The sequence below is a fragment of the Heloderma suspectum genome, chromosome 2, assembly GCF_057233095.1.
Source record: "Heloderma suspectum isolate Gila_16-S chromosome 2, 16-S_ref, whole genome shotgun sequence".
Lineage (NCBI taxonomy): Eukaryota > Metazoa > Chordata > Lepidosauria > Squamata > Helodermatidae > Heloderma > Heloderma suspectum.
Window position 1 is genome coordinate 30,472,787 of NC_139459.1, and position 17,881 is coordinate 30,490,667.

The 17,881-nt window shown below is 48.3% G+C and overlaps 1 protein-coding gene across 3 annotated transcripts in view; it reads right to left on the reverse strand.

Annotated features, from left to right (window-relative positions):
- Positions 1-8,747: 8,747 nt before the first annotated feature.
- C6 (complement C6) overlaps positions 8,748-17,881 on the reverse strand; it is a 53,257-nt gene continuing 44,123 nt past the window's right edge. For all 3 annotated transcript variants that reach the window (XM_084833145.1, XM_084833144.1, XM_084833143.1), the window contains exons 17-18: positions 16,504-16,748; positions 8,748-12,537 (exon numbers count right to left, since the gene is read on the reverse strand). In XM_084833145.1, the coding sequence (XP_084689271.1) occupies positions 12,359-12,537; positions 16,504-16,748 (424 nt within the window). In that variant the 3' untranslated portion in view covers positions 8,748-12,358. The remainder of the gene's footprint in view (positions 12,538-16,503; positions 16,749-17,881) is intronic.

Sequence of the window (17,881 nt, forward strand, 5' to 3'; positions counted from 1 at the left end):
CAGGTCAACATCCCCCAGCCTCCTCTTGTCTCCCACCAAAAGTACCTCGGTCTTGTCAGGGTTCAGCTTCAGCTTATTCCTCCCCATCCAGCCACTTACCGTCTCCAGACATTTGGACAGGGATTCTACAGCCAACCTTGGTGAAGACCTGAATGAGAGGTAGAGCTGCATGTCATCTGCATACTGATGACACCGCACCCCAAACCTCCTGATGATAGCCCCCAGCAGCTTCACACAGATGTTAAATAGCATCGGGTAGAGGATGGAACCCTGTGGCCACAAGTGAGTGGCCACAGGTCTGAAACCTCGTCTCCCAGTGCTACCCTCTGGTACCTGCTGGAGAGGAAGGACCGGAACCACCACAATATGGTGTCTCCCATGCCCAACCCCTCCAGGCGGTCCAGAAGGATACCGTGGTCAACAGTATCAAAAGCCGCTCAGAGGTTGAGGAGAACAAGGAAGGAGCATTCACCCCTATCCAGAGCCCTCCTCATATCATCCACCAAGGTGACCAAGGCCATTTCTGTCCCATGCCCAGGCCTGAAGCCCCACTGAAATGGATCTAGATAATCGGCTTCTTCCAAGTGTGCCTTCAACTGCATCGCCACCACCTGCTCAATCACCTTGCCCAAAAAAGGCAGATTTGGGACTGGGTGAAAGTTGTTCAGAACTTGGGGATCCAAGGAGGGCTTTTTTAAAAGTGGTCTTATCACTGCCTCCTTGAGGGCTAATGGCATCACTCCCTCCTCAAGGGAGGCGTTCACCACTGCCTTGATCCCCTCACCCAGCCTCTCTCTGCAGCTCATAATGAGCCAAGATGGGCAAGGATCAAGTAAGCAGGTGGTCGGCCTTACAGATGAAAGCACCTTGTCCAATTCATCAGAAAGAAGCTGGAACCGATCCCACAAAACTGGTGTGCCACAGACCACCTCCTGCTCACTAACTGTATCCACAGCGCACAGAATAACACTCCTAATCCGATCAATTTTATCTGCAAAGTGCAGCATCACAGGTAGGGATGTACGAAACTCACTTACCTTTTCGTGGAATCTTTCGCGGTGGGGGGGGAGGCGCTCCGGCCCTCCCCCCGGAATCCTCGACGGGGGGAGGCGATCTGGTCCTCCCCCCCGGAATCCTTGACAACCGGCTCCACTCCACGGCCAGGCTGCGGAGCAGCCGGCCAGGGCCGTCCTCAGCCGGATTTCTGGCCGCGGACGGGCTGCTGCGGCCGCCATTTGCATCCAGCCAGGCAGCTGTGAAAGGCTACGTAAGAATTTATGTAGCCTATCACAGCTACCCCCCACCCAAAAAAAACCCCAGCGTACGCAAATGGTGGCGGCTACAGCAGCTGCCATTTGCGTTCCCTATTTTTTGCCGATTTATCTTACGTAAATATTTACGTAGGCTAGAACGGTGAAAAATAAAGGAATGCAAATAGTGCCCACTACGCTATTTGTGTTCCCCTTTTTTTCGCTGTTTATCTTACGTAAATATTTACATAAGATAAATCAGTGAAAAATAGGGAACACAAATGGCGGCCGCTGTAGCTGCCGCCATTTGCGGACGCTGGGGTTTTTTGGGGGGTAGCCATGATAGGCTATGTAAATCTTATGTAGCCTATCACGGCTGCAAGGATAACAATGGCGGCGGCAGCAGCCTGGCTGCAGCCGGCCAGGAGACCAGCCACCGGAGCCACCGCATCCGCCCCAGGTAAGTGCCGTCCCGGGGGGATTCTGCGGGGGGGGGGGCAGGAGGCTGTTCCGCCACGGATTCTGGGGTGCCACATTCTAAAGAATCTGGCCTCACTGGAATCCGTGGCGGAATTCTCTGCCATCCCTACTCACAGGAGGCCTTAGAATGCTCCAGCAGTTCCGGAGCAACTGGACCGACCAGGCTCTGGACCACTTGGAACAGCCTCCTGGGACAGCACTCTGCAGACACAATAGAGGCAGCATAATATTTCTTTTTTGCTGCCTTCACCACCACGTGATAGGCTGAAAATACAGCTCTAGCCCGTGTCTGATCGCCTTTGGAGTGAGACTTCTTCCACCGGCGCTCTAGCCGTCTCACCTCCTGTTTCAGAGCTCGTAACTATGGATTGAACCATGGTGCAGTCCGAGCCCTGTTCAGTGGGAGAGGACGTTTCAGAGCCACCCCGTCTAATGCCCTAGTGACCGCAGCATTCCAGCCACCAGGGTCTTGACCGAGTGGCCATTGGCGTGCTCCAGAGAATCCCCAAGTGCATTCAGGAATCCATTCGGATCCATAAGACGCCTGGGGCGGACCATTTTAATGGGTCCTCCACCCCTGCGGAGGGGTTGTGGAACCGAGAAGTCCAATGTCACCTGATAGTGATCTGACCATGACAAGGGGGGGGTGAATATACCCCCAACTTCCAGATCACTCGCTGCTTCTCCAGAAACAAACACAAGGTCTAGTGAATGACCAGCTACATGGGTGGGTCCAGTTGGAATATGGTGCAGCTCCCAGGAAGCCATGGTCTCCATGAAGTCCCAAGGTGCCCTTGTGAGGACGGCCCCCGAATGTACGTTGAAGTCCCCCAACACCAACAAGTTAGGGGACTGCACATGCACATCAGAGACCACTTCAAGCACCTCAGCCAGGGAGTCAGTCGTGCAGCGGGGTGGACGGTATACAAGCAGAATCCCCAGACTGTCCTTCGGGCCCAACCTCCAGTACATGCACTCAGAAACCTTGGTCTCCCGGAGAGGGGGTCTGGTGAAGACCAAGGACTCTCAATAGATAACAGCCACTCCCCCTCCCCGATCCCCAGCCCTCCGCTGCTGTGCATATGAAAATCCAGCTGGACACATGGCCGCAAGAGTTGGAGCAGCGGCCTCGGCCAGCCAGGTCTCCGTAATACATGCCAGGTCTGCACCCTCATCCAGGATCATGTCACGGATGAGGGAGGTTTTCTGGGTAACAGACCTGGCATTGCAGAGCAGCAAACGAAGGCCAAAAGATGGGGTCACGCCTCCCCCAGCCATCCTTTGGCTCTGGACAGGCCTCGAGCAGGGGACAGATACTACAAATCTCTCCCTTGTTCCCCTTACCTGGCATGGCCTGCCCCTAGCGCTCCGCCAGCGCTTGCCACCCATCCTTGGTATGTTCTGGCCCCCAACACTCCCCCCACTGCCTCCATCAGGTGGACACATGGCCCCTTGCTTCCGCCTATCAGGCAGGCTACCCACCCCTAAAAACACAACAGAGCCCCCCCCCAATTTAAAAACAATTTTAAAATCCCCTTTAAAAATACTGCCAGGCAGCAGTCCACAGAGGTGGGGGGGTGGCAGCAGCTTCTCCTGCAGGCCCTGGCTCTCCCAGGCCACCTCAGCCAGCCAGCTTATGTAGCCCCTCCAGGAAGGGGCAGGTGGAACAGTCAGCACAGCTGGCTTATTACCTGGGGGCCTGGTCCTGCAGGGACTGGTGGTCCACCAGGCAGAAATCCACGGGGAGGACTGGTATTGGTGCTGGCGGTGCTGGCAGCAGGCCCAGCAGCAGCAGGCATGCCTCTTCCCCGGTGGTGGTGGTGGCTTCTCCTGCAGGCCCTGGCTCTCCAACCTAGACCGACCTAGCTCAATACATGGGTCAGTGATGTATTTGCTCGCCTTCCCCTCCTCCCTCCCAATCCCTTTTCCTTTTGCGTTGTGTTTTTTAGATTGTCAGCCTAAAGGCAGGGACTGTCTTAATGTTCATCTTTGTAAGCCACTCTGGGAGCCTTTTTCGGCTGAAGAGTGAGGTAAAAATGCCCCAAATAAATAAATAAATACTTGTTCTTTAACACATGGGTTACGTTCTGACCGGTTGTCCCAGTCGCTGAGCAGGCAATTGGTGGGGCATGCTTGCTGGTTACACACCCAATATTCACTCCATCTGCAAAACGTCTCACAAGAATTCTTAAAATAATATTCACCCTGGTCTCTCACCCTGCAAAGATGAAGATACTTTCAAGTAGTGCTGATTTTTATTAGCAATATTGATAAATCTTGAAGTGGTTTACAAAAGAATTAAACAAAACAAAAAGCAAACAAACCCCACGTGCACACACAATAGTATCGTCACGTTGGTTCAAAGATAGCTCGTGGTTGGAGGAAAGCAAAATAAACAGATATATTTCCCCAAAAATGCTGAAAACACGCCAGACTGAAGCCTGGCATACCTCAGAGGGGAGATCATTCCACAGGGTGGCTACGATCACAAAGAAGCCCATCTCCGCATCACTGCCAAATGGAAATCTGTAGGCATGGACAACAGGGCCTCCTCTGAAGATCGTAGCGGCCTGGAAAGTTGGTATACCGTTTCCTTAGGGAAACTGAGTCCTGATTTGTACAGGGCTTTGTATACTAGCACCAGCACCTTAATCCTAGTTTGGTAACTAACTAGCAGCCAGTGTAGATCTTTTGGCACAGGTATGTGTGTGAGAAGATACCCCAGTCAGTAACCTAACCGCTGCGTTCTGCATTAGCTGCGGCTTCCAAACCAGCCCTAAGGGCAGCCCCCCCACCCCCCAGCACAGTATACTGATCCAGTCTTGAGGTTACCAGTGTGTGTATCACAGTGACCAGACTATGCCTGTCCAGGAACAGGCGCAGTTGATGTACCTACAACAAGCCTAAGCTTGTTGTAGGTGCTCCTAGCCACAGGGGTCACTTGGGCCTCCAATGACAGTGATGGATCCAGGAGCACCCCCAAACTGTGATCCTGTTTCTTTAGGGGGAATGAGTATGCTTGATTAGGCTTTAGGGTTCTAAAGGAGCCTGGACTACTCACTTTACTTTTCACATTGTTGCCAGCCACTTTTTACATCAGCTAACAATACATTTGCATGGCTTGAACGTTGAAGTTCTTTTGGCATTGGATACTTTTCCTTGTATTTTGTGTGTGGCTGCACATTTTGAAAAAGCCCTAACAGCATCAGAGAACAGGCCTACCATTTCTGGTAGATCTGGTGACTGAGCAGCGAGAAGGTCTGGGCAGCAGGTCTCCCAGGACAGGTAGACTGAGATTCTAAGAAACACGTATACCAGGTCTACCCCTCTTGTTTCTCACTGGGTAGAACTGCTGTCCAGACAATGTCTTTCCACCCAGGGCTGAAACCCTGGGTTCTTTCCATGACCCTTCCCCCCTGCAATGGCCCTTCTGCTCTACAGGTAGTACACACGAGATTCAGGCACCTTCACAAGAGGTTTCTTTATATTTCTACAATACATGAGAAAACGTGTCAGGGTTGGATCGGAGTCCAGAGAGCCCCAAAGCAGTTCTGATTCTGAGGAAGAGATAGAAACCGCGGGAGAGGAACCCGTGCGCTCTTCAGAGGTGCAGCCAGGGGGAGAGCCCTTCCCGGTACACATTCCTGTGAGTGATAGTGACCCTGGCAGGGAGAGGGAGGCACAACAGCAGTTTCTGGACACTAGGCGCCAATGCACATTCAAGCGCGAGATGGCGGGTGCTGAGAGGAGGCGCTCAGCCCTCTTGGTGCGACGGCAACAGCAGTGCCCCGATGCCCCACGGGAAAGGGGTGGACTCTCTTCTCCTAGCTCATAAGTACAGAGGTTTCCCGCCTTCCCCTCCAAATGGAGATCAACTGATTCCTAAGGTTAGAACCCCCAAGTAGGCAGCTCTCTTAAGTCTTACTTGTAGGATCAAGCAATTAGCATCTGTAAGCATCACTAGGTTGAATGGGAATAAAGCCTTGGAAAAGAGCCCTGTTGTCTGCGTGTTGATTCTGGCTACCTGAGGATTTCAGAAGGCAGCAGGGGCGACCTCCCGACAAAATGCTAATTTCTGTGGAGCTGCATAACACACTGTCTCAGCTCCAAGGCCAACAGTAAGAGAGAGATGGGAAGAGGTTCCACTTGGGCCTCCTACAAGAGCTAAAATTGGCATTCTTTAAGCTCGCTCTGTGTGTGTGTGTGTGTGTGTGTGTATCTATCTCACAACAACCTGTTCTAAACCTTAATGAGTTGCACTGCTGCTACAATCCATTTCACAGCCCCATCTGCTTTTGCCTAAAGCACCAACTGTCCTGTCCTGAGCCTTGCCCGTTTGGCTGGAAACTGAAAGTAGAGACAGACGGGGCAAGCGCAGCAAAGTAGACCTCTTGCTGCTCTCGGGATGACATAATTAGTGGAATCTGGGGGAGGGGGAAGTTGCACCCCCTTGCCCCTGCGCACAGATGCCCATGGCAGCTGATAGATCCTGTTCCATAGTACATGTACGTAATTGTTCAAAATACGGAATTGTTAGAGCCTTGTATCTGCATACACTCATGTTTTCTAAATACAGGAGAGCATTTATGCTCACTTGTTTCAAGGTATTGCCCGCTGCACTATTAAATTGATAGTTTAATAAGATCCAATTAACAAATGTTTGTGCAGAATTGGAGTAACATAGTCTGCTGATCTGCTGTATTCCTGAATTGTAGTTTGTGTAGAGAGTGCAGAGAAAGGCTGATTCTCTATTAAGAACTCTCCTGGGATGACCTTCTGAAGATCTGGTATTGTTCTGCTTAAGGGATAATTCCTCCTATCTCCTAAGAGAGTTGCTAATTATTTCAATGTAAATTAGTAGTTTTTGTTGTTGTTTCTGGCTTCCTTTTAAAACATGTTTGTTTTTATCTATTTATTCCTAACTAGTTCTATCTGCTCTTTCTACTAAAAAATTTTTATTGGTCTGTGACCATAAAAAATAATTCATACTTTGATATATGCAATTAATTGTATTATCTGTGATAATAGCTTACAATGTCCAATTGCCAAAGATCCCAGGCCCAAGCAGTTGAATGGCATAGACCCAGAACACCCTTTGTACCCCTGTAAAGATCTGCTGTTTTCTTTTCTCATAGGCTGCAATCCTATGATTGCAGGCACACTTCCCTGGGAGTAAGCCACAGTGAGCACAGTGGGACTTACTTCTGAGTAGACATGCACAGGATTGCACTGCAAGGGTAGTTCCAGATGGAGGGCTCCTAGTGATAGGAATCCTCGTCAGGAAGCATTGTGTAACTATTCCTCTTTTTCTCCTTCATGGTTTTTCTTTGATAAGAAAAAAGATGGACCAAGTGGTGGGAAAGCATGGGAGAGTTATGTTTGGAAAATTTAAATGTTGGTATTTAAAACTTTGTAGTCTATGTCTTTTCAGGTTACCTAAACCCACATCTAAAAGCCAGCCCCCACACTACCCAAGGTAGATACCTGAGAGACCCAGACAGGTTTATGGCTGATTTGGTGGAGGCAGCCAGGGGGGGGGGGGGGAGATTTCTATGTGGTGGCAGCAGCAGAAGGGAAAGGGAAGGAGTGTGGGCACGCTATTTTGCTGTTTTCCCATCCACTCACACAATGGGGTGTTGCGGGTCTGTAACAGGGGGATTGCCAAAAGTAGCCCAGTGAGGATGGAGTATGCTCAGTGGGCATGCAATGCTGACTGACTGTTGCGGGGACGAAATGGAAAACTGGATGGGCGAGGGAATGGACTAGAGTGGCTGGAAAAGGAGGGCAGAGGGAGAGACACATAGATATACAAAATAGAGAGAACCATCTCATTGTTTGGATAAAAGCATGGCTGATTGATTGGAACCTGCACACGAGCACTCTTAGTTTTCAAGAACTCAAATAACCTCACAGACACACTATGTTAGAAGCAATGGCACTATTCATTGACAGGTGAAACTAAGAGCACAAAGCAACAAGGCATTCTCCCACACATGCTCTATCTAAGGGCCAAATTACATGTGACAGTATTCATATTTTCAAAAGGCATGGTCTTTCAGATGCCATTAGCCATAACTGGTGGGACCGGCAACAAAGTGTTGCAATGCATCCTGATTTTCTAACAAAAGCGCTGCTGTCACATCCTCCTTCAGCAGATCTTTCCATCCTGCCCGCTCCTAGTTTTCTTTTCCACTCTCACTCAATATTCTGTGTCTACTGAGCATGCTCAGTCAACATCAGGCTGTTTGTTTGAGGGGGAGTGCCTCTTAGGTTTTTTAAAAAATTGTACTGCAAACTTCAAGATTCCCCATAGCGCATCAAGACCTCCTGCTTCTTTCTCTGTGTCCCCTTTTTGGCGCCATTTCTGTTGGCACTCACCAGCTGAGCTCGCTATTAGAGAGAGGGATAGCTAAATTGAATCTCTGTGTTCAGAGGTAATACCTCACTGAATTCCAGATGCTGGCACAAACAAGAGGGGAAGGCCATTTTCATGCCCTGCTTGTGAACTTCCCAGAGCCATCGTTAGGCTGTTGAATTAGATGAATCTTCTTGGTGTGATCCAGCAAGGCAATTCTTATGTTTGTTTATTAATACATATATATAACCTAACATAAACATGCAGTAACATCTGTAAAAGAAGGGAGACTTACCCTGGTAGTCTAAAAACCATGTGAGGGAAGCCACAAAATGTCAGGTCTGGTTGGCAGTATAGTAAAGGAAATGGCACTGTATGTATGAGCTACTTGAGCCCTAATTCAAACAAACAATCTACTCTTAACAATTAGCTCTTTTCCGGAAAGCCTTCCTTGGTTAATCAGCCTTGGTTTTATTGGCACTCTGTTTTTTAAAAGAATAATGTTAAAATCATGTTTCATTCTTCTTATGTTTTGTTCATTTTATCTCTCGTTGTTCACCGCTCCAGAACCTGTTTAGATGTGGACCGATATATAAATGGTGTAAATAAATATATATATAAATAAGTTTTTAAAGCAATCCATGCAAACAAGAAACATAATTGGCCTTTCTGATCAAACATTTATTTGTATTAGTTAAGTTTTAACAGAACAGAAACTTAACTCCAGACATTATGTAAGCCAAGTGGACCCTAGGTTATAATTAATGTTGAAAACATATTGTTGAGACTGCAGACAACCGTTTTGTGCAGAAGGAATTCTATAAAATAATACAAAAGTCATATGTCCTATTCAGGATTTTAAACTATGCATTCTAATCAACGCAATGTGCAAAAACATAGCTTGTTCAAAAACAGAACCAAGTGGCAATTCTATACACATTTACCTGGGAGTAAGTCTCATTGAAAGCAATAGGGCTTACTTCTGAGCAGACACATGATGAAAAATACCGTTTTACAATATAATCTTGAAAGGTTTTTCTCTCCCCTTTAAAAAAAACAAACTAGGCATTAAGCTCACTCTTCTGGGTTTTACCCCTTGCTAGTGAGTGATCAGAAGCTGGGGAAAGCTTGCAGTTTCAAGGCACACCTGGACTGCAGCCTTCTGCACTCTTGATTGGGTGCCCAGGCAAAGGCAGCAACCATATGAACTTACGAAGCTGCCTTGGAGTGCATCACGGCGCTGGTCCACCTAGCCCAGTTTGATCTATGCCAATTAGTGGTGGCTCTCCAGGTTCTTTGGCAGAGATCTTTCCCCAGCCCTGCTTCCCAAGATCCTTTTTAGTGGAGATGGTGGATGTCCAACCAGGGCAGCCAATGTGCTCTACCATTGAACTATAGCCCTTGCTAGGAGCTAGGGTAGTCAGGTGTCCTCTTTTACAGTCTTCTATTTGAAGGGCTGCCAGAGGACCATCCTCTACTTGAAGGCACAGCAGTGTATCATGGAGAAGGTCTAGGGTGGCCAGGTGTCCGCTTTTACAGAGGACAATCCTGTGTTTGGAGGACTGTCCACTATTGGAACCTATCCTCTGTTTGAAGGGCTGCTCAGTCCAATTCCAGTTTACAGATAATGAACCATAAGAACTGCTGCCCATCAGCAGTTAGGTCCTGGGCAGCAGACTGAACAGTCAGGCACACAGAGTCTTCCACACTCTGGTGAGATGTATTCTTTCTATATAAATTACAATAATTATTTCTAAATTGCATATACATTAACATATGCACATGTTATGCAAATCACAGTCCTGTCCTCTTTTTTGGCGATTCATAATTGGTCACCCTAGCTAGGAATCTGCTCTGCAGAATGTAAGAAGCCAGCCAGCTGAAAGGCACAGATTGCCAGTTCAGACGAGCTGTCTAAGGGCCGAACCACATTGCACCCGTCATCACAACGAATTCGGTGTCCTGTCGGGTTAAATGCTCTTGCACTAAAACGTGATTATCCACACTGAGCCATTTTCCCCATTGCGGTACTTCATCGAATGCGTGAGCTTGGTTCACATTCAAGCGCTGTGCTGTTTTCCTGCTCTTAAAGATGGAGGCTCTCATTGGAAGATCAGAAACTCTTCCTGTTTCTGCTGATTCCACGCCCATTGCGCAGGAGAGGCTTGTTGTTTTCAGCATATTTTCCTGGCCTTGGGGAAAACGACCAGCTTGTCCGTTGCTGCCACCGCCGCTGTAGCAGGTGGGAGTGGAGGGAAGATAGAGGCACCTATCCTCTTCTCCCCCCCCACCTGCTGGAGGCCAGGGTGAGCGGCTGGGGGGTGTCTGCCAATGCTGTTTTCCCTGCGCCAGCCCAGCCAGTGCAAGGAAGAGGGGGAGTGGCAGCAGCACCCAGCGCTCGTGCTGGGTGGGGGGCTGCTGGCATCTTCGAAGATTCGAAGCTTCACGTCAGCCCCGTCAGTAGTTGGATGGGCGACCGCCTGGGAATCAGGCTTCCTGCTTTGAGCACAGGGTTGTTCTATCCCTTCAAATGAATCTAATATTTACCCCCTTCTATCCCCCACTTCAGCTTTTTTTAAAAATTGAGGTGTTATCTTTGAAGAATCGTGGCTTCTCCACAATTTTTTCCCCCTAATTCAGGCATGATCTTTGAAGATTCGAAGATGTGAAGCTTTGAATCTTCAAATCTTCAAAGATCATGCCTGAATTAGGAAAAAAAAAAATCACAGAGAAGCCACAATTCTTCGAAGATAACACCTTAATTAAAAAAAAAACTGAAGCGGGGGATAGAAGGGGGTAAAACTTAGTCTCATTTGAAGAGATAGAACAACCCCCTGCTCAATGTAGGAAGCCTGATTCCCAGGCAGTTGCCCATCCAACTACTGACTGGGGCCGACCCTGCTTAGCTTTCGAGATCAGACAAGCGCGCACACATCCAGCCCTTTGCTTGTTGCTGAAGAAACACTGAGTGCTGAGGAAGCTATGTGATCAGTAGCCGCAAGATGACATGCGGCCGTCAAGAGCTGTGATTGGACAGGAGGGAAATACAAACACTGCTGTATATGGACAGGCAGGGGAGGGGACTACGACCAAATATGGTAGCGAAGGTGGAAAATCAGAGCACATTAAGGGGAAATACTGGGATATCAGGGTATTGAAAGCAGGAGCACAGAAGCAGGAAATTCTGGTTCCAATTCGAGGCAGGTACTGCGTAGTGTGAAAGACGGGCAGTGAAACCTCATTGGAAGCGAAAAAACCCGTAAGTGTAGATCGGCCCTAGACTAGCAGCGGGCTACATTTGTCAAGTGATAAGGCCAACCGTTCCATGTAGCACCATGAGGTGGGGGGAGAGAGATGAAGGCAGGAACTGGTGTCTGAATAGCACAGCAAGACTTTTTAGAATATTCGCCCTAGCAGAGGGAGTACCATTTGGGATCCACTTCAGGCAGCAAAATATTTTGGGCTGGCACTCCCATCTGGCCTCCATTTTGATTGTTTGGGATTTTTCCTTAAGTCTGTACTTTCTATATCTTAATGCTTATGCTCAGAGGCACTGCCCTTTGGTTTTTATAAAGCTGCTTCCTGCAAGAAAAGCACTCTGCACACACTCAGAGGCACTGTGTCCTCAGGCCCATCTTGTTAGAACAGAAGCTGGTTTCCTTTAAACAAAAGATGCTCTGCACATGCTGAGAGGCAGTCAGCTGAAGAAAAAGTGAACTGGCATGTCCCAAACACCATGAATATTTAGGTTGCAGGGAGAAGAAATGCTTAGGGATGTTGGAGAAATCTGTTTGTGGGTGGAGTTTGATGAGTTTTTCCTAGCTCCCCCAGACTTCGTTTTGGTTCCTGCTGTGGTGCCCCACTCGATCTGCAGCAAGTTGGGCCAATTCACAGATTTTCCAGGAATTCTGTGCATTTTTGTTTTTTGGTAGTTTCTGCAGTTTGTGCAAATTACAGCGGAGTTTGCACAAATTACAGCCACCATTTGTTCAAATTCGGTCATAATTTGCGCAAATGGTAGAACCTTCCCCCCAAGATGGGCAAAAAAGTTCCCGGAGTTTGGGAACCAGCCTGCAGCTTGGCTCCCAGATGCAAAGTGAGTCGTACATGCCGTGGAACTCCATCAAGCCAAAAAAGAATCGGATTTCCCAGCAATGGACATTGGGATGCTGGATCAGGATGCTCAGCCCCTGAAATCAGAACTGTCCATAGAGGCCCAGAACAAAAGCAGCCACTAAAGTGGTGGACGGCCCATGGATGCCCTTGATGGCTGTTAGTCTGAACAGCTTCCTTCGTGTAACACTGCGATGTTCATATTGGCGCATTTCATCGCCCCCAGCATGCAGAGGCTGGCCGTCTTCTTTCTTGACCTAACCTGGATGCAGAAAACGTTGTCTTCACCACCTTGTGGGCACTGGTTAGGCAGCAGGCAGAAGCACTGACCACGTGATTCTACGAAAGAAAAATGGGTTTCGGTTTAGTGTAAATGTACCCAGAGACATATTTTGAAAGGGCTGGAAATGTTGTAAAAGGATCAAGAAAGGAAGACAGACTGTAGGCTCCTTCATGCAAGGGCACCATATGTAGAACAGGGCTGCACCTCTCGCCCTTCCCAAAATTGCATGATGCTCCCAGACACCTCACCTGTATGTGTTAGACCTCGATGTCTGCAAAGGATGTGTAATGTGTGTAAACCTCGATGTGCGCAGGCTTTTCATGCATCCTGATTCCCTGCACAATCAGGGTTCCAGAACTTATGCGCACAGAGGTCTATGTGCATAAGCTTTCCTCTATAGACATCCACGCCTAATGGTGGACATCTGGCTGCTCCATAAAAGCAAACGAACAAAGGCCAGTGGAAAGGGCTAGTGTGGAAGCAATTAATCCATATGTCTTCTGTCTGTTTGCAGCACTCAGAGGCACTCAAAACTACCTCCCGAGGCCTCATGGACCCAATCTTTGCTGAGAAATCTATCCAGCATATTGGGCCACCTGTGTGCATGGTCATGCTTCCCAAATCTGCTAGTCCATCCCACTCCCCATCCCATCCCATCCCATCCCATCCCATCCCATCCCATCCCTCTTGCTTTTGTGTTGGCGGATAATCTAGACTGCAACAAGGCAGCATCCATTTCCCATGGTGCCTTTCAAACATTACACTGGCACCATGAGAGTCACATTGCCGTAGGTTGGTCCCAGTGCCTGAGTGTAATACAGCCTTTCCCAACCTGGTACCTGCCAGGTGTGTTGGACTGCAGCTCCCATAATTCCCGGCTGGCATTGGCTGGGAATTATGGGAGTTGTAGTCCAACACATCTGGAGGGTACGAGATTGGGGAAGGCGGGCCTAATGTTTAAAGGCCCACAACCACATGAGTGGTAATATTTGGCAAAGTGAGGCAACTGCCACAGGAGCACTGTGGGAGGTGCTTTTCTAGCAGGTGCTGAAGGGTGGGCAGTGGCATTCCCCTCTACAGCTGTTCCCATCCTCCTGAGATGGCAGCCTTGTGGAAGTGATGCTTGCTTGTTGCTGGCCTGGGCTGACTGGGGGGCTGGGCTGGGGGGCCGGGCTGGGGGGACGGCTTGGTCATCTTTCTCCAGTGTGTCACAGTCAGCACTGCTGGGAAAGGTGCCTGACCAAGCAAGCAGGCAGAGAGGCAGCCAGCCCAGGCCACACAATCCAGAAGGCACTGCACATATGCATCCATCTTGCCGCACATGTGGTGCATAGTGGTGCTGCTGTACTGCAGCATTTGTTGGAGTCGGCAGCAAGCAGGTGCCAGGCAGAGGGGAGAGTGAGCAGGGGCGAGGTGTTGGGACGGCAGAACTGTGCATACCCTGCCCTGCACCCCCTAAGCTAGCCAAAGCTAAGCTCTCTGGTGTGGCAGAGGACACTCCCAGATTGCCAGTGTTGAACTAAGATTCAAATCCGGTCAGCTTCGGTTCTTGGAATGGGGCTGGGTGGGTGCCATCTTGTCCTCGGGCAGCAACTTACTTTATTTGTTTGTTTGTTATATTTTTTTCCACCTTTCCTCCAAGGAGTCCAAGGCAGTGTACATGATTCTCCTCCTGTCCATTTCATCCTCACAACAAGCCTGTGAGGTACGTTAGGCTGAGAGTCAGTGGCTGGGTTCACACAACATGCTAACCCACACTCAGTGGTTGTTGTTGAGCCATGGGTTGTTGTTGAACCGTGGGTGGTTGTTGAACCATGGGTTATTGTGTTGTCTGAATGCAGTGCATTTTCCGCAGGATGGCTTGTTAACCTTGCATTGTGGGTTGTTAACCACCCTGAACAACCCAACAATAAACCATGGGTTCTCAAGGTGGCTTTTTCAAGAAAAATAAGCCACCCTGTGTAAAATGTACCACATTCAGACAACATGATAACTCACGGTACAACCACCACCCATGGTACAACAACCCACATTCAACCACTGAGTGTAGCTTAGCGTGTTGTGTGAACCCAGTGACTGGCCGAAAGTCACCTGCTGAGCTTCATGGCTGAGTGCAAACTAGAACCCAGGTCTCCCTAGTCCCAGTCCAACACTCTAGCCACCACATCAAAGTGGGCCACAGAATGTCTTGGGCCAGCCCTGGCTCCTGACATAAGAGTTTCCAGGTCTCAGATGGTTACCAAGCTATTCAGCTCAGCTCACCAGTTGAGAAACAGTACACTAAATACTGGCTGATCCCAGAGGGAGGGGCGGCATGTTTCATCCAATGACATTTCTTTCCCACAAACCACCCTGCTCCTGATCTCTGTTCACACAGAACTGTCACTCTGCCCCCTTTTTTTTTGGCAGGACTATTCTGTGCACTGTGCCAAGCGACAAATATTTCATAACCTTATGGGAAAAGCCATGAGCATTTCCCCTTGTTGCACAAGAATGGTTGTACAAACAATCTCATGGGGATTTTGCTTCTTGGCACATGCACGTACACCCACACAAACAAACTACAGCCTCTTCATTAAACAGAAAACATCTCCTCCTGGCCCTTCCAGCTGTTCGTAAAAGATGGGTTTATGATTCTGTGTGGGGAGAAGGAGATCACAACTCTAATAAGGGCATGCTGGAATTTCCAAGGGTGACCCAGAGAACTGACAACAATCGCTTGGTAAAATGAGAAGAACTGCAGATCAGATCAGTCTGGAAATCCTCCTGTCTGAGCTGCAAGATGTCTGCTCTGCCCTGTTCTCTTGGAGGCTGCTTATGGTTAGGGTTACCCAGTGGAAGGAACACATGCAAAATATGCTCAGAGGCTCCATCTCCTCATTACCTCACATGTTCCGAGACTGAGCTGTAGAACTGAAAACAACTTCAGGGGCAAAAGTGTGAGGAGGGTTATTAGCACCTCTTTTGCTTGACAGGGCTTCTTTTAATGTGTTCAAAGGCAGATTTCCTGGGACAAATTCTAACCTCAGTTAAAACTACCCAGCGAGCCAGGAATCCTGGTGTTTAGCCAGTTGAGCCCTTCTCTAATCCACTATTTTGCCAAAGGATATTGACATCCCACATTCTCTTACCTGGAAAAAAGTGGGGTGGGTGGAACAGGCTGTTGAAATAGGTTCTATGGTTTCTGCCACAGAAGCTCATTCCTAAAGTGTCCTCAGAACCAGGCGGAAGACTTTGAGCATTGCTTCCTAGGATGCTCTGGGGATGCTCTAGGAATGGGGCTCTTATGGCTGGAACCATAGAGCCTGTTTTTAGAGCATTCTTCTTTTTTTGCCCCTGGGGGTTTTGCCTTGGGGGCCCAGCAGACAGGGATTGGTGGGGCATCTACGACCCACAGGCCAAACTTTTTGCACCTCTGGTGCATAGAATTGCAGCCATAATTTATTAATGTTGCAGCTCTAATCGGTACAAGGAACAGTGCAATATTAAGGATTAGGGTGTGCCTCAACTAGGGATGTCAGAGAAATCTGCAATGGAATTAAATGAGTTCGGACTTCTATGAATCTGACCCATGGATTCTGCAGTGCACTGGCTTTCCCCAAGTCACACAGATTCTGCAGATGTCCGGACTGGGTTTTTTTGTCCTTTTGGGAATTGTACACAAATTTAGTTGTAGAAAAATATGTAAAATAAAAAAACACTGGCTGAAAATGTGTATTTCCCCTATAGGTTAAAGCATGAAAATATACATTTGGGGGAGAGGGGATCTGCGGATTTGAGGAGGATTTACGCATTTGGGGGTGGCATTTGTGCAATCAGATTTCTCCAATTTCCTGAATGTGTGCAAATTAGCATTTGCACAAATTCAGGAAATTGGAAAAAATCTGATTCCATCAGTGAGAAGAACGATGGAACGAAAGGCACCTGACAATCTGTGAAACGCAGACAGAATGGATTTTACAAAATCTATACAACCCTAGCCTCAACCCAGAGCAATCGCAATATCCAGGAGCTGTACGTACCTAAACATTTCTCCCAGTCATAGCACGTGTCATAGCCACAGGGTTCACGCTTTATGCTGCCTGTAGAGATTTTGACCCTTTCTAGGGCCCAGCTCAAGTCAGTGTCCCTGTGGCAGGGGCCAGAATGCAGGAAATGGGGCGAATTCTCTCCCAGGCATTTTTCTGCCAAGAACTGGCAGCTGGGCTTTGTAATGGCTTGTTCAGAAGCTGCATCCAGTACTACACAAACATCTTCAGAGTAGTGGCTGCCAAAGGACAAAGAAAAACTTTATTGGGTAATAGAAGGATGAAAGGAACACCCACAAGGAAGCATTCCCCAGATTTGTTTACAATGTCAGGAACACTTGAATTTGTTCTGGAGGCTGTTGACCAGAGTCATCTCAATCTGGCAAGCCAAGTCAGGCATTCCAGATCAGTTTAGCCACCATTAGATACAAAACAACAGTAGTAAATTTGCCAGGCTGCCTATGGAGGTGACATTAAGGCAAGTGCAAGAGTTGCACAGATTTACTTCAAGGCTAAAAAAAATAAAATTAAACTTAATTCTGTATGTGCAGAAAAACAAGTACGGGGCAAGATGGGGTAAAACACAGATTACAACAGTCCGAAAGCTCCTCCTTAAGGGACAATAGCTACCACAGCCCTTCCTTCACTTTACTGAAGGGAGCACATAGACATTCTGAGCATGACCAGTTGACTCCAAACTGGAGAATTCTGAAGTGAAGGAGGGCAAAGAATTAACACACTTTTAGGACTGTCTGTTGGGAGACGGATGTCTCCCAGTAAGATCCAGGGAAAAGAAAAGCTTGAGGGAAGCCTCTTGGAATGGGGTGACGGTGGCAAACTTCAAAGCAATTGTTGGTGGGAAAGCATTCTATACAATCCATTTCCAGTTGCCCAGAACTACGACCAGTAGATATCCAACCCTGGATAGCTCATTTAGAGTTCTGACTGGTTCTGACTGAAACCCAGAGCAGATTCACCACCTCACTGACATTGGAGCCACCAGCCTCCACTGTCTACAACACAGTTGATTGGAAAGAAGGAACCATCGAGGTTCTGTCACCTTTACAGGGGGTTGTATGCCCTGTCAGATCAGATGATTGTAAAAGATCTGAAGCCTGCCCAGCCCTATTGGAGAGGCCTGAAGGAGTGAGGACTTCCTCAAAATCTAGGGAACTGAATACCACTAAGTTTACCAGACAGCGTTATGGGACCCGTATAAATCAGACACGAAGACAGAAAATACTTTGTTTTTCAGAATGTTGCAAGTCATATGTGAGAAGCAAGCATCGTTGCCCACAGAGCGTACAGTAATCCCATGAATGCCTCTGCTCACACAGGTTTGTAGGGGATTTTGGGGGTAGCGTTTCAAAAA